The sequence below is a fragment of the Bos grunniens genome, chromosome 6 (genome assembly GCF_055505025.1).
Source record: "Bos grunniens cultivar Pamir isolate PY7600 chromosome 6, Bosgru_T2T1.0, whole genome shotgun sequence".
In the NCBI taxonomy this organism is placed as follows: Eukaryota; Metazoa; Chordata; class Mammalia; order Artiodactyla; family Bovidae; genus Bos; species Bos grunniens.
The window spans coordinates 654461-681958 of NC_141170.1; the positions used below are offsets into that span (position 1 = coordinate 654461).

The 27498-nt window shown below is 59.4% G+C and overlaps 1 protein-coding gene and 1 long non-coding RNA gene across 14 annotated transcripts; one reads left to right on the forward strand and one right to left on the reverse strand.

The window, feature by feature from the left end:
- MAEA (macrophage erythroblast attacher, E3 ubiquitin ligase) lies at positions 1-27342 on the forward strand. Of its 12 annotated transcripts, XM_086404471.1 has the most exons (11): positions 1-77; positions 1936-1990; positions 13058-13240; positions 15111-15314; positions 18783-18905; positions 19590-19703; positions 22031-22107; positions 22235-22343; positions 25567-25700; positions 25972-26167; positions 26445-27342. In XM_086404471.1, exons 3-11 carry the CDS (start codon positions 13133-13135, stop codon positions 26538-26540), a joined length of 1161 nt encoding a protein of 386 aa, XP_086260597.1. In that variant the 5' UTR covers positions 1-77; positions 1936-1990; positions 13058-13132; the 3' UTR covers positions 26541-27342. The 12 variants fall into 12 exon arrangements, 7 of the variants coding, with proteins under 7 accessions (XP_086260597.1, XP_086260595.1, XP_086260596.1 ...); XR_015165059.1 differs by lacking the exon at positions 1936-1990 and having other exon boundaries at positions 19590-20099; positions 25512-25700; XR_015165058.1 differs by lacking the exon at positions 1936-1990 and having other exon boundaries at positions 19590-20099.
- Positions 13530-18784, reverse strand: LOC147370147 (uncharacterized). 2 transcript variants are annotated; one of them, XR_015165062.1, is made up of 2 exons: positions 17498-18784; positions 13530-16300 (listed from the first exon to the last, which is right to left on the reverse strand). It is a non-coding gene; the product is annotated as an uncharacterized LOC147370147 (long non-coding RNA). The 2 variants fall into 2 exon arrangements; XR_015165061.1 differs by having other exon boundaries at positions 16411-18784.
- Positions 27343-27498: the final 156 nt, after the last annotated feature.

The window sequence follows — 27498 nt, forward strand, 5'->3', positions numbered from 1 at the left end:
GATCCAAGATGGCGGTGCAGGAGTCCGCCGCTCAGCTTTCCATGACCCTGAAGGTGCAGGAGTACCCGACCCTCAAGGTGGGGTCTGCGGCCGCGGCGCTCCCGCGCCTGTCAGGGGCCGCGGGCTGGGCGGCGACCGGGCGCGGGGGTGGGGGGTGGGGGCGGGGCGGGGCCGAGGCCGGGGCGCGGCCTGGGGCGCCGGGCAGGGGCCGAGGGCTTGGGGGCCGGGCTCTGGGGGCCGGGCTGCCCGGGGTCTGGGGCCTGGGTGCGGTGCTGTCTGGGTCCCGGGCTCCCCGGAGGCCTGGGGGCTGGAAGCCGTGCCCTCCGGGGGCCGGGGACCTGCTGGCCGGGCGGGTGCGGCGTGTGGCCGTCTATGCCCCCGCCTGCCCCCGTGACAGGGCAGGGAGCGCGTCTCCCTGGCGCCCCACTTCGCCCACTGGAGCCCGATGGTGGCCCCTTCGTCCTGAAAAGAACGCGAATCTCATCAGGGACCGTTCTGGCCGTAGGCAGGCTGGTTGCTTTGGAGGCGGGGGTCTCGGGGGTGTGGGGTCGGGGGCACCCAGCTAGAGAGAGACCATAGCCGGCGGTTGTGTCCAGCTTTCGTCCCGGAAGCTTCTGTCAGACGGTGTTGACGGATGGCTTCCAGCCTCTCATTAGGGACCTGTGAGGAGAGGCCTCACGACCCAATGGGAGCCCATTTGCGGGGCGTCACCAAACCTGAAATACAGCCCTTACCGCTCGGTCGCCAGTTGCGTGACCTTGGATAGTTACTTGGGCAAGTCGACTGAGACTGCAGTGCAATCGCTGTTCCTGGGAGAGGGACCCTCGTAGTTCTTACCTCGTTACTAGAGGGTTCAGTGGTGATTGGCTGCAATGAAACACCTGGGAGTAAATTCCTTCAACCGTCAAGGTTGTAACATTCCCAGGAGAGCTGCGGCTGAGCCTGTGTGAGTCTGAGTTCCTTTCCCTGGGGGTCAGGTAGCGTCTCTGCTCCTGGAGGGCCCAGCTTCCCTGTCCACCAAAACGGTGACAGGTGGTGGGTGCGATGTGGCAAGATTGCCATGAGCTCTTTTCACTTCTCGGGAGACCTGGGGAGGGTCCTCAACCCTTTGAGATTGTTTACCCCGCTCAGGGTGCCGTGCGGGCTCTGGCTTGGGGGAGGTACTGCCACAGTCCTTAACTCCTTGAGCCCTGACGGGAAGGGAGGGAGGGAAGCCCTGCATCGCTGGCGTGAACCAGAGGGCTGTTTGCTGGACCCTGCTTGTAGGGGGTGGTGTTTTTACACGCAACTAGGGCAAGACCCTGCAACTCAGAGGCCAGGGTTCTCTGCTGCCCCAGGCACCCGACTAAGTGTCCCACCCCCTCCACCAAAAAAAAAACAAAGTGTGAGTAGGGAGCCCTTAACTGCTGACCCATTATCTCACTCAGACCCCGTCAGGCCTGCCGTTCGACTGACAGACGAGAAAGTTGAGACATGAGAAGGTGGCAAACACCAGACAGGAAGGATGTCTCCTCCAAGTCCTCCTCTCTCATTTCATAATCATGAACGCAGTTTGAGTTCCAAACTTATTAAATAGACTTTGACTAAAGCAGTCATGCAGGCTTCCCAGGTGGCTCAGTGGTAAAGAATTCACCTACCAATGCAGGCAACACAGGAGACGTGGGTTCGATCCCTGGGTCAGGAGGATCCCCTGGAGGAGGCAGTGGCAACGCACCTCCAGTGTTCTTGCCTGGAGAGTCCCATGGACGGAGGAGCCTGGTGAGCTGCAGTCGACTGAGTGCACAGGCGCAGAGGAGGCGTGCCGACGTTCTTAGAGGCAGAGAAACGCTCTAGTGGCACCTTGAGCCTGCTAGGTCAAAGCGTTTCAGTTCCTTGTTGGAATGATTTTGGAAAGTAGAATTTTCACAAGGTACTCTGTCCATTTTTCCCTTACAGATTGTTTAGATCCTGCAGAATAATTCCTCTCCTCTTGACACACGTGTCACTGCTGGTAAACCTTTCTCAGGACTAGTTCCCGCTGGGTGATGAGGAAGTTTCACTGGGCACAAGGGCTGCTTGGCTGGGAAGTAGACAGAGCACAGGAGAGCGGTTGCCTCCGGAGCTCTGATAGTCTCATCTTGAGCGGGGTGCAGAGGTGCGTGGGGGCTGAGGCCGGTGCTGGAAGGCCGTGCTTCTCCAGCGCGAAGGCAGGTCCTCCCGCAGGCAGTGGGGACGAGCACGCCGCGGGCAAGCCTCCTTCAGACAGGCAGGGGGTGGAGGTGGGGGGCGGTGGGACGCGGCCTGGGTTGAGGCTGCTGGCGCCCTCTGACCTGCCCTCCTCCCCGACCCCAGGCCTGGGGACGCTGGGGCGCGTCTCTGCAGTGGGGGCTGCAGGAGGCCCAGCAGCAGCCCTGGCCTCCACCCCGCCAGGTGAGAGCCGCTGGCCTGGACGCCCTTGCTGTGGGGAAGGCATTCTCCCTGCAGCGGGTGCTGGGGACGCACCTGGGCCCTGGCCTGGCTGGGGAAGTTCCCTGGAGTGCTGTCGGGTGTCAGGCTGTGGGTCATGCCCCCGGGCCTCAGGGAAGGAGGAGTGGAAACCTGTGAACCGGAAACCCTGTTTTAATTTGTCTTTGGAAGTGTTTTCTGATTATGAAAGCAATCAATTTGTGTTTATTCTCCAAGTTATTTTGCTGACTGTCCCATTCAGTTTTGAGGTTTTTACTTCTGTTTTTTCCCTTCAGATAGCTGAAGGAAAATCGTATTTTATAGAGGCCTGTCTGTCATCCCATGGATCAGCGGGGTCCGCTCAGCCAGGATCAGGGACGTGGCGTTGGTTGTGGGAGACTGGCCCTGCACCTCACTCCTCCCGTGGGTCCCCCTGGGCCCACCCCCGGGCACGTGGAGCCTCGTCTGGGCGCCTTGGCCAGGGGTCCCCCGCATCAGCACCCTCTCCCAACACCCCCTGCTCGGCACGTCGCCCCTCACTCTATCTGGGGACGGGTTTGCCTGTGTCTTTTAATTCTCCACAGAAGTATTTAAGTTTTCTACTTTTAGCGTGGTGACAGTTTTGTTGACCAAGTACTTATCTGCAATTTCAAATCCTGGCTTTGTATTTTGCATGCCAAGTATATGCCTAAAGTTATAAGTTTCAGTTCAGTTTTCCAAACTTGGTCTCAGCTGGATTTGGGGATCCGTGTGGTCTCAGGTTTGAGAGGTGCCAGTGGCGCAAAGCACAGGGCTTTGGTGATGAGGGCATGGTGGCGGCGGGCTGGGTCCTTACCTCCTTTTTCTTTGCGTGTGAGCTAAGTCGCTTCAGTCGTGTCCAACTCTGTGCGATCCTATGGACTGTAGCCTTCCAGGCTCCTCTGTCTGCGGGGTTCTCCAGGGAAGGATACTGGAGTAGATTACTGTTCCCTCCTCCAGGGGGTCTTCCTGACCCAGGGATCAAATGTGCATCTCTTCGATCTCCGGCATTAGCAGGCAAGTTCTTTACCACTAGCACCAGCCGGGAGCTTTTTACTTTAGGTTCTGTGATCACAGAGTGACCGCCTATCCCGCAGACACTTGCAGCGCGGTTGCCCTCCCGTTCGCGGGTCCAGCCTCGTCACACCTGCAGACGCTGTCTGCTCTCACCTGAGAGCGCCCCCGGCCCAGCCTTGGCCTCCCAGAGCCCGCAGACCAAGTGCTCGCTGGAAGGCCCTCTCTGAAGCCCCGCGCCCACCCTGCACGGCCTCCCGGCTTGACATCGCTGCGTCGCTTGCTGACGCTGGGAACGTGGGATGTCATGGAGGAGACCCGATGGCACGGCCTCTGTCCCAGGCCCTCCCACAGAGATGCAGCCTGACCGGAAGGTGCTCTGCAGGCTGGCTGTGCTTTAAGTGTCGCTGTATTTTAAACAGATTCAAGTCTGGGAAAGAGAGCTTTCTGGTCTCCAGTTTCCTGTGTAGCTGTTGGAGTCGGAGCCTAGCCCCGGGCAGTGCTAGCCGAGGGCCCTGCCGCTGCCATGCGCTGCAGGCCCCAGACTTCGGGCAGCTCTGTCATGACCGTGCCCACCGAGATCGTCACCTCTGTGCTCTAGTGAGGCTCAGAACACAGCCGGGCCACACTCAGGGCCGCACCTGGGAGGCGAATCCCCACAGGTGCCTCCGTCGCGGTGCGCGCTGTTTGGGTGGCCGTGCGGAGGGCCAGGTGGAGCCCCGTCGGGTCGTCCCCATCACCCGCTGGGTGGAGGAGGCCTCGAGTTGGGGACCTGGGGTTCAGGGAGGCCCGGCGGGGAGGAGGGCCCTTGGGGCGGGCTGGCCGGTTTGGAGAGGAGCTACGTGGGCTGAGTTGAAATCTTGGCAGGCCTGACCCTGAAGGCTTGTGGTCCAGCTGGAGCAGGCGGCTCCAGGCGTCCCTGAAGCCCTGCAGAGGGCAGGGGCACTGCGTGCCTGGGGCAGGGAAGAGACGGCGTGGGGACCTGGGCAGAAAAGGCCCAGGGCGGAGTCTGACGCCGCCTGCGCCTGCCAAGCAGCTTCCCCGGGCGGTCGGTTATTCTCAGGTGCACGTCGTTCAGACTCTTTGGAAAAGGAGAGCTGTTCACTGTTTCGGTCACTGCAAGCTGTCACTTAACAACTGAGTGTTGCCGAGCAGTGACTGCTCAGCCGCTAAAGAGATACCTCAGTCTGTTCATTTAAAGAGATCCTTTAGTAACTGTCTCTCTCTCTGACTCTGGGACGTGTCACGCTGAGTAGAGGGGCCCTGGCTGCCCAGGGACCTCACGGACCAGAGACCCAGCCTTCACCCCTGCCGCTTTCCTCTCTCAGCCGCGGCCTGCCCTTGTGGGCGAGCTGCCCCTTCTCAGCGGGTCACCGGCCCCATCCGAGCAGACCGCTCCCGGGCCCCGGCCCCCTCCGCACCTCGGCCCATGGCTCTACCTGGGCCCTGCCCGTCGGAGCGGGCGTCCGGACGCCTCAGCAGCGGCTGGGCCCGTGCGTTGCCGCCAGGACGTGGCCCCGTGGCCCTGGCCTCGCCCTGGTTTCTTCTTTCTGTCTTCACTCAGCGTCTGGTGCTTTTTCTGTCAGACTCTTCTTGGGCCCCTGGTCCTCTGGGAGGGGCCGTGTCTGGGATGGCGCCTGGCCTGAGGGAGGCGGGCACTGGGGCCGCTGTTGCGGGTGGGCCTCCCCTCTGTGCGAGGGGCCCCGCGGGTGTTGGCGTCTGCTTGTTGTTGAGAGCAGCGGTCTGGATGTGAGGCCGTGGGGGTCCTTTCTGACCGCACCCCTCTCCTCTCTGAAGGGTCAGCTGACGGGGAGGAGGGTCTGCTCACGGCCCTGGCCCTGGCCCAGAGGTGTGCGCTGGGACCTTCTGGGTGACGAGTGGGCAGCCTCTCAGGCCCCGTGAGAGGGCCACCACCCGGCCTCGTGAGCCATTGGCTTCCAGGCTGGCCCTGCCCAGTCGCTGCCCAGCAGGGCTCTGGCCAGGGCCTCCAGGTGCACCCTTGACAGGGTCTGCTGCTCACCTTGCCTCCTGCCCTGGGCCCCTCCTCCGAATCCGGCCCCAACTGGCTCCCACAGCGCGGCCGCACCTGGCTCTCCCAGGCTCCCGGCCGTACCTCACCCCCCAATCGGGGCCGCTCGTGGCCTTGGTGACCCTCTCTGAGCACCCCCTTGTGTGCCCTGACTCCCAGCGGGACCCCTTCCAGCCCCAGAGCGGTGGCCTGGAGCCGGTCAGATGTCCCGTCTTGGTCTGTCCAGCTTCTTAGCAGCTGGGGGTCTAAACTTGTTCCCATGCCCGCCGCCTCCCCAGACCCACTCCCCATCGTCCTAGTCCCGGTGGGGAGACTTGGCTGAGTCAGACCTAGGGCTACACCGTGGAGCCCTCCTGGACTCCCGTTCTCCCAGCTTGCCCCTCCTCACTCTGCCTGCAGGACAGACTCGCACTCTGGCCGCCTCTCGCCCTGGCTCCCTGGGCTGCGGGGCGGCCCTCGCTGTCCCAGCTCCGCTGTGCCCCGCACAGCCGCTGGGCTGCTCCCACCTCACTTGGACTGAAGTCCAGTGTGGCTCGGGTGGTGAAGAATTGGCCTGCGGTCCTGGAGACCAGGGAAGGCCCCCTGGAGGAGGAAATGGCAGCCCACTCCAGTGTGCTAGCCTGGAGAATCCCACGGACGGAGGAGCCTGGTGGGCTACAGCCCATGGGGTCGCAGTCAGACACAACCGAGCGACTGACACTTTCACTTTCCAGGGCTGTTAGAGTGGCCCCTGGCCAGCAGTGACTTGACCCCCTTCCCCCTCCTTCCAGCTTCCCCCGGCCCCCTCCCCTCCCCCATCTCCCCTCCCCCACTGCCCCCCTTTCTCCCATCTCCCCTCCCCTCCCCCTCCTCCCCCCTCCTCCTCTCCCACTCCCTCCCCTTCTCTTCCCCATCTCCCCTCCCCCACCTCCTCCTCCCCCATCTCCTCCTCCCCCATCTCCGCTTCCCCACTCCCCTCCCCCACTGCCCCCACTTCTCCCCCCTCCTCCCCCATCTGCCCTCCCCACTCCCCCTCCCACCTGCTCCCCTACCCCTTCGGACACTGAGCCGCCGTGGCCTCCCCACTGCTACAGGACATGCCAGCACTAGGGGCCTCAGAGTCTTTGCTGCTGTTGACTTGTGCAAAGCCCTTCCCCTGTCCCTGTGCTTGCTGCCCGTGCTGAGGCGGACCAGCGGCGTGGAGAGACTTCGGACTCCGGTCGAGCTGAGACAGGGAGCACAGAGGTGCCGGCGATGCCCGTCCCTCCTCCAGCTTGGTCCATCTCGCCCCATGCCCACAGGCGGGGACCAGAAACGTCATCTTCCTAAGAAGGGGGCTTAGAAAGAGGGATTTTCAGCCCTTCTGTCCTTCACGAGCCTCTGCAGGGGTGTGCTGTGCGGGGGGAGGTCAGCCCAGGACAGGGAGGGGCATCTGCTGTGTTTAGGGTGCAGCCCAGAATTTCAGAGGATTCCGTTAGCTTTGTGATAAATGTGTAGAAACCTCCTCTGAGGTTCTTGTGAAAGATAAAAGGCCTGTGCCATTGGCAAAATGCTTCCTTCCTGTGCTTGCGAAAGTGGCTGAAAACATGATGACAAACGAAAATGCACTTCTTTGTCAGCAAATACGATGAGGAAACCCACAGCAAACCCTGGAGAAGGTTTGAAGCAACACATCCTGAAGCAGATGACTGTGTGGGAGGGTGGCTGTAGAGCTGGACGGGAGTTACAGAGGTTTCTTGCAGGTCTCAGCGGAGGGTGTTTGCCAGGATCTGTTTCAGTCACGAAAACAGGCAGGGTTACTTTCTGTGAGCCACTGAAGGTCAAGGAGGTGCTGAAGGAAATAGTTTAACATCAGCTAATTAAGTGGGGAAATCCTGTAATCTTAAAAGCTGTATCGCTGCACGTTACCAAGGAAACATTAAGTAGATTTGATTAATACAGGTTTAAATCTTTGGTATAACTAGATAAGGTAAAACTAGAATTTTTTTTTTCTTATTTTTGTTTTGGGTGCACTGGGTCATAGTTTTAGCACAGGGGAGCTTTAGTTGAGGCATGTGGGATCTCGTTCTCTGACCAGGGGTCACACCTGAGCCCCCTGCATTGGGAGCGCAGAGTCTTGGCCACTGGACCACCAGAAAGTCCCGAAACCAGAATTCAAAAGCAAATGACAAACCTTAAAAAAAAAACCCACCACATGTGAACCATAAAGAGCTGGTTCCAGTTGATGAGAAAGCTCCAAGACTCTCTTCCTTATTGAGTGTTGGACTAGGAATACAAGCGTAGAATACATGTAGAAGGAATACAAAAATGTAGAAGGAAGAATGTGTGGAGTTGAGTCATAAAATTGCTCTTTTGTGAAAATGATGACTGAATAGTCTGTAACAAGTAAAGAGATTTAAAAAAAATCCCATAAAGAAAAACTCAGGACCTGATGGCTTCTCTGGTGAATTCTGTTAAGTGTTTAAAGAAGAAGTAGCATTGCTCCCTCACAGAGAACCAAAATATGGGAGAGGAACACTGTTCAGCTTAATGAGGTCAGTTTTACCCTGATACCAGAACCAGACAGACAGACCACGAGAAAACCGCACCAGTCTTATGAATGAGTATAGGTGCTGAGCTCCTCAGCAGTGCCTGCAGACTGGATCTGACAACACATGGAAAGGGTCATGTGCCGTAACGAAGCGGGGTTCACCCCAGGAATGCGAGGTTGGTTCAACATGCGGAAGCCAGTGCATTGCCACCCTGAAAGTATAAAGGACAAAACCACATGATCATCTCAACAGACACAGACTAACAAACCCATCAGCGTTTCATGATAAAGACCGTGAACCAGCTAGGAATAGAGGAGAACGTCCTCAACCTGATAAAGAGCGTCTCTGAGAAAATTACAGACGTCATCACACGCTGTGGTGAAACGCGGAAAGGTCAGCAAAAAGACAAGGATGCCACTCACCATTTCCATTCAGTGTTGCCCTGGAGATTCTCACTGGGGCTTAGGCAAGAAAAATAAATAGCAGGCAATCAGATTGGAAAAGAAGTGACAGTTTGCAGATGAAATGATCGTGTACATGGAAGGTCCTAAGGAAGACACGTGCGCAGCGCACACGCAGACCTACAGGAACTGATGGTTCAGAGCAGCCTCAGGATGATGGTCTGGTTCAGAGCAGCCTCAGGATGATGGTCTGGTTCAGAGCAGCCTCAGGATGATGGTCTGGTTCAGAGCAGCCTCAGGATGATGGTCTGGTTCAGAGCAGCCTCAGGATGATGGTCTGGTTCAGAGCAGCTTCAGGATGATGGTCGGGTTCAGAGCAGTCTCAGGATGATGGTCTGGTTCCGAGCAGCCTCAGGACACGAGACCGGCAAGTACAGATGGTGTTCGTTTCCCACCCTAGAAATGAACGGTGAAAGGGAAACGGAGGAAACAATTTTGTTTACAGTTAAATGATGATAAATTGAATTTCATCAAACAGAAAAAGCTTGTTCTTCAAAGGATGCTGTTTAAAGAAGTAAAAAGACTACTTACAGAAGGAAAATATTTGCAAATAAGTTCTAAGGCTTTAGTATCCAAAATATATAAACAACTCTTACAGTTCAATAACACAAACAAGCTGCAAAAACGAGCAGATGGTTATGAGGAGACTCTTCTGAAGAGAGAGACAAATGGCTGACAGGCACCGTTGTCAGTGAAACCGTGAGACCGCAGTGAGGCTCCACTTTATACCCACGGAGTGACTGATCACAAGGATGGACAGTAGGCTTGTTGGATGAGGATGTGGAGAAACCAAAATCCTGGTCCTTGCTAAAGGAGTGTAAAATGGTGTGACCGCTGAGGAAAGCCATCCGGTTAAACAGTTATCGTATGACCCAGCAGTTCCCCTCTGAGAGAAATGCGAACATGCCCATACAAAACCTGTGCAGGCATCTCTCTGAAAGTGGACGCAGCCTCAGTGTCCATCTCTCTACCAGTACAGACACGAATGTGGGTCCCATAAGGGAACACCATTCAGCCGTGAAAAGGAGTGACGCGCACGCTGTATCAGACTGAACCCTGGAAACATGTCGCTCGGTTAAAAGGCCAGACATGAAGGGCCACAGAGGATATTATGTGTTACATTGATACGAAGTGTCCAGCACAGGCAGGTCCGTTCAGGTAGACGGGAGATCCCTGGCTGGTTCCTTGACTGGGAGCAAGAATTCTGTAGGCAGGAGTTTCTGTTTTGGGGTGATGAGAATGTTCTGAAAGTAGATGGTGTTGATGGTTGCACGGCCTTGGCGATCATAGTAAACACCGCTGGGCTGTATACTTGAGTTACAAAGGTCAATTTTATGGTGTCTGAATTATACGTCAGAAATTTGTAAAATAGAAAGCGATGCAGCTTACTGTAAATTGTCCTTATTCTTAAATTGTCTTTCGAAAGGCAGGCATCCTGGTTTGGATAAAGACTGACTAGTTGATTTCTTTTACAGTTGGTGCTGTCTGTATCCCTGCAGGAGAGCTTTCCCTGAGGGCCAGGAAGTCTCACCCTGTGTATTCCCACTGGGCACCTTACAGTTTTAGCGTCCACGTTTTCACCTGCGGTCCCTTTCCAGGGAATCTGCAGATTGTATGAGGCGCAGGTTGGCCCTCTGCATGTAGGGTCCATCCCGGTGCCTCTGCTGCGGATGTGGTTGGTCCTCTGCCCTGAATTGCCCTGCCTCCTTGGTTGGCCATACAGACTGTGCCTGTGGGTTCCCACCAGGTCCACCTCTCCTTGGTCTCCGAGCCTCCCTGGACCAGTGCTTTGAATCAGGCACCACTGTCCGTATGTTAACAAAATCATTCAGAATCTTTTTTACTGTGATAAAAACCAGGTGACCGTCTTCATCGTTCCTGAGTGTCCAGCAGGGCTGTCGTGCACGGAGCTCAGCTCCCCCTCTCGTCAGCTTCCGATGATCTGATGGCGTGCCACAGCACACGTGTTCCTCCCAGTCCTGGAGGAGGGACCCAGGGCAGGGGGGACCTGCACGCCCCCAGCACTGTCCCTCCACAGGTCCCAGGTGTGCGCACTCTGGGAGGCTTGCGGGGGCGTTGCCCCGACAGCGGAGGGGCTGAGCGCCCGTGCTCACATGTCGGGGCGGTGTCTGTCTGCTTCAGAGAAGTGTCAGTTCCGGTCCTTTGCCTGTTTTTCAGTCTGTTCTTGTCTGTCTGTCATGGGGGTCGTCAGGCTCCTCACGCAGCCAGGTCCTGTGGTTCACAATTTCCTCCTGTTCCTAGGTTGCCTTTTCCCTCTGATGGTGGTTTCTTTGGTTTCACGGAAGTTCTAAAGTTGAATGTTGCTCATCCCGTCTCTGCTGCCTGTCCTGCTGGGAGCGTGTCGAGGAGCAGCACCTCCTCCCAGAGTCTGGGCGCGTGTCGAGCGGCGCCTCCTCTTGGGTCTGGCTCTTCCCTGGTTTCCATCCTCACTGCTATCTCTTGCGTCTCCATGATTTTTTTGTCATCTGCACCAGGACTGTCTATGAGTAATTCTCCTGCCAGAGGATTTGGCAGCTAAGCCTGAAGTCTCGCCGTTCTGAAAGCATCTCAGTTTTGCCTTGTTCTCAGTGATACTTTAGAGTGGTTTAGTCTGCAGCATTTCTGAAATTCTATCCCTTCTTTTGGCAAAAGCCCTTCAGGAAGGCGCCTGTGGAGCTGTTGATGACAGGACAGTTGGGGACAGTGGGAGAGGCAAAGCCTGGGTGGCCTGGTGTCCCGGAAAGGACATGGGTTCCAGGAGCTTGTGAAGGGGTGACGGGGAGGGAGGCTGGGTCCGTGGGAGGCCTGGGTGGCAGAAGGGGGACTGGAGCACTCAGCACCGGGCGTGTGTGGCCCTTGAGTGCCGGGGTGGGGGGAGGGTGGTCCCTGGGGCACAGCTGCTGGGTGGGATCCCTGGGGCACATTGCCCGGCAGGGGTCCCTGGGGCACAGCTGCTTGGTGGGGTCCCTGGGGCACAGCAGGCAGGGCGGGGGTCCCTGCAGCCGAGTGCTCACTCTGTCACGCAGTGGAGCCAGCACTGCCACTTGGGTTTAACAGACTGCCCGGGTTCTCGAAGGGGGTTTGCTGTCGTCAGTGACGCCCCCGCCAGCCCCTGCCCTGCGCCCCCACGGTGTCTCGCATGCTCTTACCACGCAGGCTGCTTGGCGGGGCTGGGTCGCAGATCCTAGGCCGCTCAGCGCCCTGAGGCGTCTTCCCTAGTGCGGGCGTCGTGTGGTCTTGGGGGCTCTGCCTGCCGCTTGTCCCCTTGCAGATGCCCCCCCCGCCCCCCCGCCCGCCAAGTCTGGTCTCCCACAGGCAGTGGTTGGAGGCCAGGTGTGCCTGCCCCCTCCAGAAATCGCATCTGGAGGCGGGGCACACCCTCCACCGAGGGGCTGAGTCACTGGTTGCTCATCTGCCTCGAGCCTGGTTCTGTGTTGGGTGCTGGTGCACGGTGCTGCGAGTGGTCACCTGAGAGTGGGCCCCTCAGGAGCCTCCACTTTGCTTACAGAAGTACTGGGTCCATAGGGGTGGCAGTGTGCGGGGTGGACCAGGGGACCAGGCAGTGGTCTGCGTGAGGCCGTGCCGTCCAGCGCTAGCAGGGGCCTGAACGGCCTGTCAGGCCGTCACCCGTGTCCGCTGGGCCTGCGCTCGTAGCTCAGTTGTGTTTTGAGAGCCACCACCCCGCCCACAGTCATCAGGGAGCCCGAGGCCCGGTGGGTTGGCTTAGCTTCCCGCTGGTGAGAGCCGAGGTATGGGCAGCCGTGTTTCCACGCTGAGTGGGAGTGGCAGCCGGGGCATGCGGGTGGTGGCCTTCCCGGGTCTCCCAGTCTCCTGGCCAGGCCCCGCCGTCACCCCGGGGATCTCTGCTCCTGGGAAGCCCGGGCTCTGGGTTAGGCCCCATCTCCTGCCTGCCCAGCACAGCGCCTGGCTCAGGATTGGTTCCTCCTGAGTGTCCGGGCCGCCAGCAGGGCCCCCGCGAGCGGTCCTTGCCCGGGGCAGGACGGGTTTGGGGCAGCCGCTGCACAGCTCCGCGGAGACCCACCCTGTGAGCAGCGTGTGCCGGCGGGGAGCCCCGCTCTTGGTGGGGAGTCCCTCTTGGAGTCCCCAGGGCGCGGTGACTTCAGTGGCGCTTCGTGGGTTGCCTGCCGTCCTGTGTTCTGGGGAATGGGCGTCCTCTGAGAGTCGATCTGCCCGTCCTCTCCTGCCTCCGCTTTCCTGACCACCGCGTCCAAGGGGCTGCTTCCTGTCTGTGCTCCTGGCCTCATCAGCGTCCTGGTCGCTGCCCCGGGGCCAGCACAGGGTCGTTGTGGGCTTTCCCGCCCCCAGCATGGCTCTGCTTTTTGGTCTTTTCCTTAACTTTGTGTTGTTCTAGATGAACTTAGGGGCGCTTCTGTTCTCCAGCACAGGGAGGTTTCTGGGGAGAGTGGAGGCTGCCCTGCGTCTCACGTGGGTTGGGCGCATGTCAGCCTTTGTGTCCTTGCCTGGGAACATGGGTGACCCTCGCTCACATGGGCCTTTTGTGGGCTCAGGCAGGTTTTAGAGGAGACAGAAGCGCCCTGCCCGCTGGGGGCGCGGACGCAGCGGCTTTCCGTCTCCCGCAGGTGCCCTACGAGACACTGAACAAGCGCTTCCGCGCTGCGCAGAAGAACATCGACCGCGAGACGAGCCACGTCACCATGGTGGTAGCTGAGCTGGAGAAGACGCTGAGCGGCTGTCCAGCCGTGGACTCTGTGGTCAGCCTCCTGGACGGTGTGGTGGAGAAGCTCAGCGTCCTCAAGAGGAAGGTCAGTGCTCTCCCGGGCCGCGCCGCCTGCCCTGCCCCCAGCTGCCAGCACCCGCGGGTGCCCCCTTCCCCAGCTGCCCTGGGGGGGAGCTGTGGCGGAGGGTGGTCCCCCCTGTTTTGCTCTGGCCTCTGCCGCCGCCAGGCTGGCTTCCCGACCCCCCTCCCGGTTCCTGCCGCCACGTGTCCTGGGCCCAGGATGGGAGCAGGTTTATTATTTCTACCATTTCACCTCAAAACAGCACGTTGGCTTTCTTGTTTCTGAGGATGGTAGATATACCCCCAAAGTGAGATAAGATATTTGAAAACATTTTATCACAAGTATCAGGAGTTCATGACACAGGAATCATCAGGTTTGGAGAACACGCGGTCTGGGGTTGGGTGGGGCAGAAGGTGAGGGATCCCTGCTGCCTCGGGAGAGCCCCCACCAAGGGCCTCCCTGGCCCAGGCCTCGGGCTGTTAAGAGCAGGGGTCTGATGGCAAGAACGCTGCACCTCTGGTGAGGGAGCCTAGAAGCGGCTTGCCCAGCAGGCGTTGGCGCCCGGGGTCACAGCCGCACACTGTGCGCCATGACTCCGCCCCCAGCCTGCGTCTGGTAGGCGTGGTCCCAGCAGCTGCTACCTCCGGCCTCCGGTGGAGGCTGCCTTCCATCTGAGCATCAGGTTGTTCTGTGACAGTAGCCAGCACAGTGGGAGGTGACAGGTACACAGGACACCATGACGGAGACTCAGCAGGAATAGGAGATCCGCACAGACTTCAGAGGTAGAAACTAGCAGATATCACACTTCACTGTGTTTAAAGGATGAAAAAACAGCTTGGAGATATCTGCAGGGGGTAGAAAGTGAAAGTGATTTGAAGTTAAAAACAACCAAGTAAAAATTCAAGAAAAGAAAGATAAATGAAAAACTCAGATTTTATTTAAAACAAATATTTTAACATTTAACAATCAGATCCAGCTAAAAGGAGAGTTAAAGAGCTGGAAGGTGGGCCTGAGGAAATTACCTGGGATACAGCACAGAGATGAAAAGAGGGCAAGAGATTGGCGAGTGGGGCAGAGCTTGCCGTGGGCCCCGAGTGCAGGGAGAGGGACCGGGAGGTTTTCACTGACGGTCCGCAGCTCAGAGACCTCAACACAATAAATGCAAACGAGCCTACCTGGGATTTTCACTCAGTGAGACTGAAGAACCTAAAAAAGCAGGTAGAGGAGAGTCCCTTTTTCAAGGAACAGCAAATACCGTGACAGCCGACTTCTTGACGGTGGAATGTGCTGGAAGCAGCCAAGGGCTGACCAGGACTCCGCACATGGTGTCCAGTGCGTAGCCACCAGCCTCCGGTGCCACTGACGTTCCCATGGAAAAGTCACGGACCCGGTGCCAGGGTCCCACAGCCACACTTGAGGTGGTCGCCAGTGGCTGCTGTGTGGTTAGCGGGTATAGAACACTGCCGCTTGGCCATCGTAATTCTGAGCTAAATAGCCTTTAGAGAAAGTATCACAAAAGATGAAACTCAGGTTATAACGACAAGGTGGGCTCATTAACCGGGAAGCTGGACATATGTAAAGTTCTCTGCCTCGGGCAGTGCACCTTGAGTACCTAAAACAGAAAGTAACATCCCTGTGGGGAAGGACAGACCCTACCTTCGCCTTGGAAACAGTAGCTCCTCCCCTCCCCTCCTGTGTGGCCCAGGGGCCTGCTGCCCAGCCTTCTGTGGTCCGGGTAGGCGGTCTAGGTGGGTGGGCCGGGTGGGAGTCCGGTGGAAGTCTGGTGGGTGGTCCAGGTGGGAGTCCGGTGGGCGGTCCAGGTGGGAGTCCAGTGGCAGTCCCTTGGGCGGTCCATTGGGCAGCCGGAGATCCTGAGCGCTTGTGACTGGCACAGGCGGTGGAGTCCATCCAGGCGGAGGATGAGAGCGCCAAGCTGTGCAAGCGCCGGATTGAGCACCTCAAGGAGCACAGCAGTGACCAGCCAGCGGCGGCCAGCGTGTGGAAGAGGAAGCGCATGGACCGCATGATGGTGGAGCACCTGCTGCGCTGTGGCTACTACAACACGGCTGTGAAGCTGGCACGCCAGAGCGGCATCGAGGTGGGCACGGACGGGACCCTCACCGTGTCCTGAGCCGGGCAGCCCCTCCCTCGTGTGATGACTTGGAGTAACAGGGGTATGGACGGGGTCGCACCTGCCACCCCAAGCCAGAGACTTCCTGTGCCCGCTCCTCGTGTGTGAGCCTCTCTCTGGGCTGGGTGTGCTTTGCGTCAGTCCCTTTGTGGTGGCCCCAGGCTGCAGGTGTGGAAGCGCTCAATGCCCCAGGCTGTGTGCGGTGGTGATCGGGCTGTCCGTGGCCTGCGCTGGCCTCTGCGGGTCCACCTGTGCTGTGCTCCAGCCTTCAGGCCGCTGGCTGGGGGCAGCGGTACTCCAGTGTCCCGGGGGCAACCTTCACTGCGGCGGGCATAGCAGTCAGGCATGCCTGGCAGGAGTGCATGGCCGGCCCCATGTGCCCACTTCCCATGACTGGAGCTTCTGGCGGGAGCTCCTCTGTTGAGGGCGGTGTCCTTGTCTCTGCATCCCGGGTCCTGCCCCAGCCAGCTCCTCTGCTGCACTTGGGACCCCCGGCCTGAGTCTCCTCGCCCCGTGTCCTCAGGCCCCCCGGCCCCCACCACAATCCATCCCCACCCAGTGTGCGTGGTTCTTGCTCGGGGCTGACAGGGCTCGGCCCTTGTGGCTCCAGACCCCAGTGTGTGACCCTGCTCCCGTCCCAGGAGGTACCTGGGGTCCCCAGCAGCGTGCCCGGCCCAGCTGCTTCCCACGGGCTCCGTGTCCTCACCTAGTTACAGCTCCAGGCCTTTCCTCCGACGTGGCTGATACACTCGTGGGGGGTTAGGGGTGGGCGTCCTCCCACTTGCACCCCAGCCCCGGGTCTAGCTGCTTCCCACGGGCTCCGTGTCCTCACCTAGTTACAGCTCCAGGCCTTTCCTCCAACGTGGCTGATACACTCGTGGGGGGTTAGGGGTGGGCGTCCTCCCACTTGCACCCCAGCCCCGGGCCTGGGTGTGCCCAGGCCCAGGCTCCTGCTGTGGATGACAGAGTTGCCAGTCTCAGCTTGGTGCCCAGTGGTCCCCGGCGCCCGATCCCTAGCCCACCATGCCAGCTTCCGCCTCACCACAGGCTCTCCCTGCCTCACCTCCGCACAGCCTGTCCGTCTGTCAGGCTTCACTCCTGCGCCCTCCCCTGCACCTGCAAGGGCGTGGCCAGGCTCACCCACCCGTGCTGGCTGGCGAGGCCCAAGCTCCCTGTGCCTCCTGGCCCCTGGGTGTGCTCCGTGGGGGAGAAGCGTGAAGCCAGATCAGATGTGGTGAAGGTGAGCTGTCTGCAGAGGCACAGAGAGGGGCAGTGGGGGGGCGGGCAGGGGCTGGGGGTCACCTGTCTGCAGAGGTGCAGAGAGGGGCAGTGCGCGGGTGGGCAGGGGCCGGTGTTCACCTGTCTGCAGAGGGGCAGCGGTGGGCGGGCAGGGGCTGGTGGTCACCTGTCTGCAGAGGGGCAGTGGGGGGCGGGCAGGGGCCTCAGAAGAAGGTCAGTTGGTGTGAACGTCTAGGAGCCAGTCCCAGAAGGGGTTTCCCGTGGAGCCCCCAGCCTCACACTGAGCACAGAAACGCAGCTCTCTTTCTGAAGCAGACACAGGAGGGCATCGTCCTGGCCTTGGGGTGGCCGAGGCCTCCCAGGAACAGGCTGTAGCGCTGGGGCTCCTTCTCATCCAAAGACACAGTGAAGACGGAAGGGCGCACGGGCCACACTGGTGGCTGTGGCGGGCAGGAAGCCTGGTGGAGTCAGCCGTGGCCCCGTGTTAGCCACCTCCATGGTGGCGCCTCCCAGGAGGGGGCTGTGGGTGGTGCTTTCTTGCCGTGGCTCACTTTCGGCTGACTGGTTTAACATTTTTACCGTGGCTCCCACAACCCAGGGTCCATAGTCATCAGAGGACTGTCCACAGGAAAGGGAGAGACTTGGAAAGGCTAGACTCTGGGGGTGGGTAGGAGAGGCCACCGCCTGCGAGTTAGAAAAGGCCTGGAAAGGACGGGACACAGGAGAGAAGGAAGACAGCGTGTCATCTGACAGCCTAGCCGTGGCCTAGCGGAAAACATTCTGGAAAAAGAAGACTGTGCAGAGACGGCCAAGGAAGCAGCACCAGAACACGGCTCCCTCTGTAGGGAGGGCAGCGAGCCAAGGGCTGGATTAGTGAGTCCTGGCTGGACAACCACAGGGCACTTCCTCACCTGAGCCCCACGCTCAGGGGGAAGCCGGGGGAGCAGCTGGGCACAGAGCACGGGCTGTGGCGGGAAGCCTTGGAGTCCGGTGCTGGCTCGGCCACGCTCCAGCCCTCTTTGACCGTGTCCTGCTGTCTGGCAGTCAGGACATGGAGCCGAGGAGGGGTCAGGCTGGGGCAGTTGGGGGCGCGTCTTGCAGGCTCCAGCCAGCATCTGCCACTGTCCCTCCCGGGGCTGCTGGTGGAGCCTCTTGTTGATTTTGCTGTGAGTGCTTGGTTTCACGGCAACATCGTTCGCCATGTGCCTCCACTGACTTTCTCTTGAAGTAGAGCAGGCATCCCTTCCTCGTGCTGTGGCCACCAGTAGGGCTCTGCGTCCTTCTGCAGCACAGCTCCCGCGCGGAGCTTGACGTGGCTATGGTGCTGCACACGGAACCTCCGTGGCGAGCTCCGAGCTGCTCTGCGTGGCCTGCCTTGGCCAAGAGAGCGCGGGCGAGGCGGTGTCCTGTCCCGTGCTCTGTGGTCCAGATGGCCGCGAGGCCTAGGTGGAGGCTCTGGAGACACGAGAGCTCCAGGGCTGTTGTGTGCTGAATATCTCTCCACCTGCTAACAGAAAATGGCCTCCTCAATCTGCTCCTGAGGGAAGAGAAACTCACTTTCTGAAATTTTCTCCCAGCGACCCCTCATTTGTCATTTCGGAACGTCCATTACCTGCCCAGTGTGGCCAGGGAGGTCCTTCTCGCTGGCTACTCCAACCTCTTGCTTGGGCCCCAAGCTTCCTGTCCCCGCCCCCCCCACACACACTTCCTGGCACCATAGCGCCCCCTCGACTTCGCAGGTGTGAACTTGAGTGGGTGGGTTTGCTCCTCTGGGTCCCTGGCTCTGCTGGGATCCTCCAGCTCAGCGGCACTGGGCTGGCCTGCACAGATTGCACTCCTCAGGGTGGGAGAGAAGCAGACCACAGAGGCGAGAGACGTGCAGCCCCCCAGCTGCCCCTTCTCAAAAGCCTAAACTTGAAATCAATCTGCAGAGTAAAACCCATAGAAATTGAGAGTATGGACCACCGGGCTCTCCATATGTTGGCCCTGTGAGAGCTGGTGGGGCCCCAGGTTCTGGCAGGACCTGGGCTGTCCCCAGGTCTGCGTGCTGTGCAGACCCGGCCTGCGGCGGGGTGTCCCAGCACCGGATAGGGTGTTCGCATGAGAGGAGGCCGGGATGCCAACTGCCGGGCGCCGTGTCCAGCCTTGGGCGGGCCCGGGGTCCAGTACTCTGAGCCAGGGCTCCCTTCACTGCAGGACTTAGTGAACATCGAGATGTTCCTGACTGCCAAAGAGGTGGAGGAGTCCCTGGAGAGGCGCGAGACCGCCACCTGCCTGGCCTGGTGCCATGACAACAAGTCCCGGCTGCGCAAGATGAAGGTGCGCGGGCTGCTGGGGCGGGGCTCCCGGAGGGGCGGGGCTCTACCTGGCAGGGCTCCTGGAGGGGGCAGGGCGTGCCTGGGCAGAGCTTGCAGAGCCGGGAGGGGCAGCGCCACCTGCCCCAGAGCCTGTTGTTTCGGAGTTGTGTGGATGCATAACGGGGGCTTGTTGGGTTTGGTGTGGGTTTGGGGCTGTTACATAAGAGGGTGGTGTTGGGTTTTGGGGGAAATCCTCCGAAGGGCACTCTGCATTGTGGTTTGGACAGATGCTGAGTGAAGCTCTGAAGGCACATGGTGTGGACCACGCATGTGCTGCCGGGGATGGGAGCGGGTGGGCCCAGCTCCTACCCACCCACTCACTGACTTAGGAAGGCACCCTGCGAGGAGTGAGTGGGTGCCCGCCTGTGAGGGTGCAGAGTTCCAGACTGGGATATTCTCGAATACAGCCTTTCTTAAGACCCAGAAGCAGCTTAAAAAATAGACACTTTAACATAAATTGCAGAATTTAAACTTGATTCCTGAAAGGTGTCAACGCCTTAGGGCTTGCAGAAATGCTTGATTGTATTAACCTTTCCTGCCTCCATTAGAAAAACTGTGTTCTAAACCGAGTGCCTTTAACCCCGCCCCGTTGAGCTTGTCGTGTGCACATAGTCACCAGCCAAGGGTGACACTCTCTGCCACTCAGGGCCGCCAAAGCGAGCACGACGCGAAGACGGGACGGAAAAGTAGAGTGGCCAGTGGCTCCCCTAAAGAGAGTGAGGATCTTGGTATGGAAACCATAAAAGGAAAGCCAGAATTGGTATGTAACACGCGCCCGCGCTCTGCTCCACCCCCACGGCTGTGCGCTCGGCGGGAACCAGGGCAGAAGGAAAACAGGCCTCCGGTGCAACAGGCGGTTTCTGCAAGCCCTGCTCCCTCCCCGAGAACACTGCTGCTTGGCCAGGCACGCCACGGGGGTCGGGTTGCAGCGGGGAGCCTTGCACCTGCCTGCCAGGGGGTGGGCTGGCGGGGCGAGCCCACCAGGGCACGCTCCTGTGGTCTCGCCACGTACCCGGAGGGAACATAAATAGCTGTCCAGAAGCGCGTCCAGAAGCTGAGAGGGCACCAGAACGCGTTCAGTACAGAGTTCCGCTGAACACAAGCCGGTGTGCATGCTCTGTCCAGCTTGTCCCCTTGTGGGCACACGTGAGCGCCGGTACTTGATCACATGTGCAGGCTGGGGGCGGGGGGTCAGGGGGCCCATGCCAGATGCCAGGGGTCCCTCAGATCTGTGCTGAGGCTCTAGACGGGCAAAGAAGCTTTGAGACCTGCATTTCCCGTCGTTGAAAATACCTCCAAAGTAGTGAGCTGAGGCGGGTTTCTGGACACATCAGGCCGGCAGGGGCAGCGTGCGTGCTGTGTTTGCAGCCTCAGTGGGGCTGTGAACGGGAGCGCGCAGAGCTTCTCAGGTCGTGTGTGATATGCTCACCAGATGGTAGCAGTCCTTGTCCAGTCTGGACACCTGCGTGTGTCCGCCCTCGGGACTGTCTGAGGGTTAACTTGGAGAGCAAAGACCCACCATAAATAAGGAGACACATTTCCATGGGTGGGTTTTATAGAGCTGCCCTAGGGTTTACTGGTAATGCCCCGCGACCGGGAGCCCCAGATGGAAGTGGTCATCGTTCCCTGGAGGCAGGCAGCGCCCTCCCCTCCGTCCCCGGCTCAGCCTTGCCCGTCCGGCCTCTGAAAGGGGCCGGGTTTTTCTTCACTGGTTCATGTGGCGCCTGCCACGCCACCCTCGCCCTGCCCCACCCATTTGGGGTCAGGACAGATAGCTGCCCAGGGCGCAGTGCCCTGCACAGAGTGTGGGAAGGGGGGCTTGGGCAGGGAGGCAGACCACCTTCTCTGAGCCCTGCGGAGTGGACGTGTGGGTACCAGGTGAGTGGTTCTGCACCTCTGCTGTGCCCCTGACACCGGGCAGCACGGTCTGCAGTCAGGTCAGCCTGCGCTCCACTTGGTGTGCCTGGGGCCAGGCTGGGGGCTCGTGGAGGGTGTCCTCCCAGGGTCCCTCCAGCCCAGGCCCTTCCCCAGAACGCAGTGTGTACGCCAGGCTGGGGGGCGGGGAGCAAGTCATGAGGTTGGCAGACTTGTGGAAGCAGCAGGCACGAGGCAGGGCCTCGTGTCAGGGCCTGGGCACTGTGGGCACGACAGCGGAAGTCCTGAGCTTGGCCTCCGTGCTGTGTACTCCACGTACTCTTTCTGGTTGGAAACACTGAGTGTTTTCTGAAGCCATGCTGAAGATGTTATAGTCTTAGTTTTTTGGTAAAATAATCCAGGTTTTTTATCTTAGGTCACAAAAGTTAATTTTGCCTGTTTGTCCTCTACCCCTAGCTGCAGGAGTTTTAGCCCAAATTGGGTTGATATTGCTAAGGTTTCAAAGTTCACTTGGCTCCTTTCAAGCTACCCCACTGATGCGGCCGTATTAGCATCCCCCCGGGTCTCCTGTAGAGCCTCGGGACAGATGCCTCCCAGATGGAGCTGGGCCACAGCCGCTTCCCAGCACAGCAGCCCCAGCCCCAGGGCCCTCGCACCCGCGGCACATCCTGGGCTCTTCCAGGAGCCGGCCCTGACCTGCTTGCCCACCTCTGGCATCTTCGCCCGGTCCTGGCCACGTGCTGAGGCCCCGCCCACCCAGGGCCTCTGAGCTGGCTCATTCCTAGGTTCGCCGTGGCCCACACTGTGAGAGGGTCCTCATGCGGGGCTCTGTCCCCCCGGAGCCCTTGGTGTGGCCCGGGGCTGGAAAGAGGAGGCCTGTGGGTAGGAGGGAGTGGCGAGGGCACTGTGCTGAGTCTGCTGACCAGGCTGTTGCGTCCGTGCAGCCAGCTGCAGCTTGGGAGCACCCCTGCTGCTCCTCGCCCCATGTCCGCCCGGCCCTCCCTGGCCTGGCCCTGAGAGATGTGGGGTGGGGCCGGGCCATGGCCTGTCAGGACCCAGCAAGTGTTGGCGGCAGGTTGAAATTAGGATTTCAGCAGCAGCCCTGCCTCCCCGGCAATGCCGAGCTTCTGTAGCAGTGTGTGCGGCCTCGAGCCGGGACGTGGCTTCAGGTGGGCCTGGCTAAGCTGGTCCTTATCTTGTCTTCACCCTCAGAGCTGCCTGGAGTTTAGCCTGAGGATCCAGGAGTTCATTGAGCTCATCCGGCAGAACAAGAGGCTGGATGCAGTGAGGTAGGACCCCCCAATGTGCGGGGCAGGCTTCTGGGCCCTTCCCGGGCTAGGTGTGGGCAGGCGCAGCTGGTGCCTGGGTGGGGGCGGTGGGAATGCAGACGTCTCCAGGCTGCGCTTGCCTTTCCAGACACGCGAGGAAGCACTTCAGCCAGGCTGAGGGGAGCCAGCTGGACGAGGTCCGCCAGGTCATGGGCATGCTGGCCTTCCCGCCGGACACACACATCTCCCCCTACAAGGTACTGCGTGCCCCGGGCTTAGGGTTGGGCTGGGCCTGCAGTCACTGCCACTGACCAGCATGGCCCGCACACCACCTAGGCATTTTTTCCCACCTTGTTCCCGTTTTGCTGGCAAAATCTTTGATCAGAATGGCTCCTAAAGCACTTGTGCTGGAAAGGGCAGTTCCCAGTGCCTGCTCACTCCTCTGGAGGCCCGGTCAAGGCTAGACAGGCCTGGCCTCTGCATGGTTCTGCTGGCGTCTTTGCTGACCTCGTTTGTTCCTGCTCTGTTCTCTTCCCTGCGTCAGGATCACTGGGCTCATCTCCCCTCATCCCCCCACCCCCAGGATAAACACCCAAGAGAAGCCAAGCCACACCTTCCCCACTCTGCACAGAGACAGCTTCAGCTGGATGCTAGACTCACCACCCACAGCCCCCGTCCACAAGCACAGCTCTGCCAGGTTGCCACCCTTTGTACCAGGAGCCTTCGCTCCAGTTCCCAGTACCTCGGTCCTCGCGGGTCTGAGGTCTCATCACAGTGGCCTTGATGGTGCTGGTGCACAGCTCTTAGATTTCTCTGTGGAGGCTGGGGTGTGCTCTGCCATTCCCTTCTCTTCCTGAACCCTCACTCTGAGGGCCCGTTCTGTTGGTCTAGCTGCTGCTCCGTGTGGTGGAGCCCACCCCCGGGTCCAGGTGCTTGTCGCCACAGCGTCCACGCCTGGTAGCCGTCCTCTGCTAACCTCTCCTGGCGGCTGCAACAGCACACCACAGACCAGGGCTGTGAGCAGCAGGGTGGACTGCTCAGGGTTCGAGAGGCTGGAAGTCCAAGGTCAGGTGCCAGCCTGGGTCACTTCTGCTGGGTCCTCCCACAGTGGGAGGGTCGGGAGCTCTCTGGGGCTCTTCTTAGAAGGACAGTAATCCCATTTGTGAGCCCCTGCCCATGACCTCATCCCCTCCCAGAGGGCCTCTCCCGGCCGTCACTGTGGGCCTCAGTGTTTCAGCGGTGTACTTGTGGGCAGAGGGTAAAACCCTTGGGTGCTGGACCCACTGTGTCCTCTGGGCCGTGAAGCTGGCCTCTGTCCAAGGCCGAGTGTTGCCCTGCAGCCCCGCTGCCCCTCAGTGTTGTGTGGCAGCCTCTGGGCAGACCCAGCCCCCACCGCCCAAAGTGCCTGCAGGTCCTTTGAAAGCTGCTGGAAGCTTCTTCCCAACTGAATTCACACTTTCTGTGGTGTTTGGGAATATAATAAATCAGCAGGTCACAAAGATCTTCAGGTCTAAACTCAGATTTTAACTCATAGCGTTTTCTCTTCAAAGTGTAGCAAAGGCTGGCTGCCCTTGGGGGTGAGGTGCCCAGCTCAGGAGGGTGTGGAGCACGTCCCTTCACTCCTTGGTGAGGCCTCACAGCAGCTCAGGAGGGTGTGGAGCACGTCCCTTCACTCCTTGGTGAGGCCTCACAACAGCTCAGGAGGGTGTGGAGCACGTCCCTTCACTCCTTGGTGAGGCCTCACAGCAGCTGTAAAGAGCCAGGCAGCAATGTCATCGCTGCTGTTGGAGCCAGAGGGACCGAGCCTCGGAACAGACCCCAGGGCAGGCGTCCCCTCCCCTGGGCAGAGTTCTCCACTAACTGGGACACAACAGTCTTTGGCTGTTCAGGTTGGTCTGGCAGGTTCAGTTCAGTCACTCAGTCATGTCTTACTCTGCGACCCCATGGACTGCAGCACGCCAGGCCTCCCTGTCCATCACCAACTCCCAGAGCTTGCTCAGACTCACGTTCATCGAGTTGGTGATGCCATCCAACCATGTCATCCTCTGTTGTTCCCTTCGCCTCCTACCTTCAGTCTTTCCCAGCATCAGGGTCTTTTCCAATGAGTCAGCTCTTCATATCAGATGGCCAAAGTATTGGAGTTTCAGCTTCAGCATCAGTCCTTCCAGTGAATATTCAGGACTGATTTCCTTTAGGATGGACTGGTTGGATCTCCTTGCAGTCCAAGGGACTCTCAAGAGTCTTCTCCAACACCACAGTTCAAAAGCATCAGCTCTTCCATGCTCAGCTTTCTTTATAGTCCAAAAAAGCTGGTCTGGCAGGTTAAGTAGCACCAAAGAGACCTGGATGACAGGAGTGCCATGACCCCCCCATGACAGGTGGGGGGTCTCAGGTACAGGAAGCTCAGAAACAGAGTTGGGACGGTTGTCCTGGAAGCAGGAGCAGGGGACCAGACACTCCTGACACGTGCTGGAGCCGCCTCATTAAGGGAGTGATGCCTTCGTCCCTTGTGGCAAGAGGTCAGACGTGTCCAGATGGGTCACAGTGGGAATGAACAAAAGTACTTTGTTTTGAGAGGGGCTGTAGCAGAGACTCGGAGAAGGCAATGGCACCCCACTCCAGTACTCTTGCCTGGAAAATCCCATGGACGGAGGAGCCTGGTAGGCTGCAGTCCATGGGGTCGCTAAGAGTCAGACACGACTGAGCGACTTCACTTTCACCTTTCACTTTCATGCACTGGAGAAGGAAATGGCAACCCACTCCGGTGTTCTTGCCTGGAGAATCCCAGGGACGGGGGAGCGTGGTGGGCTGCTGTCTATGGGGTCGCACAGAGTCAGACACGACTGAAGCGACTTAGCAGCAGCAGCAGCAGAGACTGCAGGGCTCACAGCTGGTGCTGGGTGTGGCAGCCCCTAGGGGTGGTCCTCCTTCACCATGGACTGTTGGATGAAAGAAATGTTAAAAATCATTTTTTAAATGTTGGAAGTGTGATGTGCGCCCTATGCCAGGGCTCTGAGGAGCTCACAGAACCTTTGACTGTGCCCTTGCTTGGCTGCCTTTCCCTCCCTTCCTGCCCTCACCCCTTCTTGAGTCTAAACCTAGGTGGTTTTAGGGACCAACATGAGCCAGATTTAACTTTCTATTCTAATAAGCTGTTCCCTGGAATAAGGCTTCTCCTTGCAAACCTTAATGCTCTTAGCAAGAGGTTCTGGACCTTGCTCAGTGAGTGGCTTTCCTTCCAGCCCCGAGTCCTTGACTTGTCTCCGGGCCACAGGACACACACTCCAGAGCATCAGCGTAGGCTCAGAACGAGTCGGTGTCCCAGAAAGGGAGTCAGCGGTGGCCTGGCAGCAGGCGGAAGTCGAGGCTGTCCTCTGGGCGCCGGCGCGTGGCTGAGCGGGGTGGCTCTCATCTTGCGTCTGCAGGGAAGAGACTTCGAGCTTGTTTCCTGTTATCACGACTCTGCCCCGCTTCTTCCAGGACCTGCTGGACCCGGCGCGGTGGCGGATGCTGATCCAGCAGTTCCGGTACGACAACTACCGGCTGCACCAGCTGGGAAACAGCTCAGTGTTCACCCTCACCCTGCAGGCCGGCCTCTCGGCCATAAAGACCCCGTATCCTGCTCTCGGGGAGTGCTCCCCACGTGCCCCTCCTAGTGCGGGGCTGGTGTCCAGACCCCGCTCCTCACCAGTTAGTCCCTGTCCTTGAAGCTTGTGCAGTGCCCCCAGCCCCCAGCCCCTGCTTTAATTGCATTGCAGCCCCAGTGTTGAGACAGTGCCAGGAGGGCTCCCGTGCCCAGACAGGGACCATAACGCTCAGTAGCCTCCGTGGGGTGCTCGGGATCCTGGGACCTCGGCTGGCCCACCCTCCTTAACCCGTGCGCAGGCAGTGCTACAAGGAGGACGGCAGCTCGCGGAGCCCTGACTGCCCGGTATGCAGCCGCTCGCTGAACAAGCTGGCGCAGCCCCTACCCATGGCGCACTGCGCCAACTCGCGCCTCGTCTGCAAGATCTCGGGAGATGTCATGAACGAGAACAACCCGCCCATGATGCTGCCCAACGGCTACGTCTACGGCTACAACGTGAGGGCCGGGGGGCAGGGCCTGTGCGGAGGGGGCGGGGTCACGTGTGGGGCGGGGCCAGGGCAGAGCGCCCCGCGGGTTGGTGCCTGATCTGTCTGCAAGGCAGGTTGGGGGCAGTGGAGAAAGCTCAGGACTTCTTGGCAGGGGTACCTGCAGAAAGTGACTTTAGTGAGATGAAGCGATTTGTTTCCTGAGAGTCGGTTCTGTGGGTTTCTCATAAGAAACCTTGATGTAAACTGGATTGGCCCTTCTTAATGCGCCTGGTCTTTCTTTTTAGTCCCTGCTCTCTATCCGGCAGGATGATAAGGTCGTCTGCCCAAGAACCAAAGAGGTCTTCCACTTCTCCCAGGCTGAGAAGGTGTACATCATGTAGGCGGCCGCCACGCCGAGCGGCCTCAGGCCCCTGCCTACCTGCCTTTCTGTTTCTGCGACCAAAGATCAGTGAGCAACGACAACACTCCTGGGAAGAGAGGAGGAAAGATTTAACAAGCGTGCACTCGATTTTGAAACATGTCAGCTGTTGACGCTTCTGAAGTGCTTTCACCTTTCAGAGAAACTTCTTTACAGACTGACCATGCGGAGGGAGGCTGGAACCTTTCACCACAGGAACTGATTCCTTCCCTGTGTTCTCACAGTCCCTTCCCTTCTGCTAACAAGGAACCCCCCCGCCCCGCCCCGGGGCGGACTGGCCCTTGGCCATGGCCCCGGAGCAGTGGTGGCCACGCCAGACCGACCTGTGGTGAGTTGGTGCCACGAGGGACCCTGTCACTTCTCTGTAGAGCTGCTGCCAAAATGCGGGCACAACGGCTGCAGGTGGCGCTGGCCTCCAGGACCGCTGCCTGCCCGGAGCCGCACCCGAGAGGCCGCGTTCAGCCGTGTGGGTTCAGGGTCACGTCCCTCGCGCCGCCTCATCTCCTGCCTGAGAATGTATCTCGTGGAAACCCACTGGACCGGTGTCTGCAGAGGCCTTGCCGACGGCTCAGTGACTCTAGCTCTAAACACTATTCATTACAGAAGCCAGTAGTTCAGTTGAAGTAACCACCAATGACTTTTCAAATCAGACGAACTGTTGTAGTTTACACGAAACCGTATGGTAGAGGTTTGTACTCAGCGCTTATTTTTGCATGTTGATGTTGATTAGCTAATAAACTGTAAACGTAAGACTCGCCAGTAAAGGCGTTTCTACTTTTCCTTTCGGGTGCGGCGGCAGCACGTCGGACCCTGTGGGTGGTGTCTGCCGCCTAGCTGTTAGTTCAGGGTGGGCCCCGGAGCGCCGGAGAACTGCACTCACGTGATCGTGTCCTGCCCCAGGGCACCCTCAGCCTCATGGC

Bases quoted from the DNA above. Each gene is read 5' to 3' on its own strand.
- MAEA (XM_086404469.1), top strand. From the start codon at position 9: ATGGCGGTGCAGGAGTCCGCCGCTCAGCTTTCCATGACCCTGAAGGTG. The intron at 15,315-18,782 runs GTGGGCACGGAC...CCTTCACTGCAG, and splicing joins CACGCCAGAGCGGCATCGAG to GACTTAGTGAACATCGAGAT. The intron at 26,168-26,444 runs GTGAGGGCCGGG...CTTTCTTTTTAG, and splicing joins GCTACGTCTACGGCTACAAC to TCCCTGCTCTCTATCCGGCA.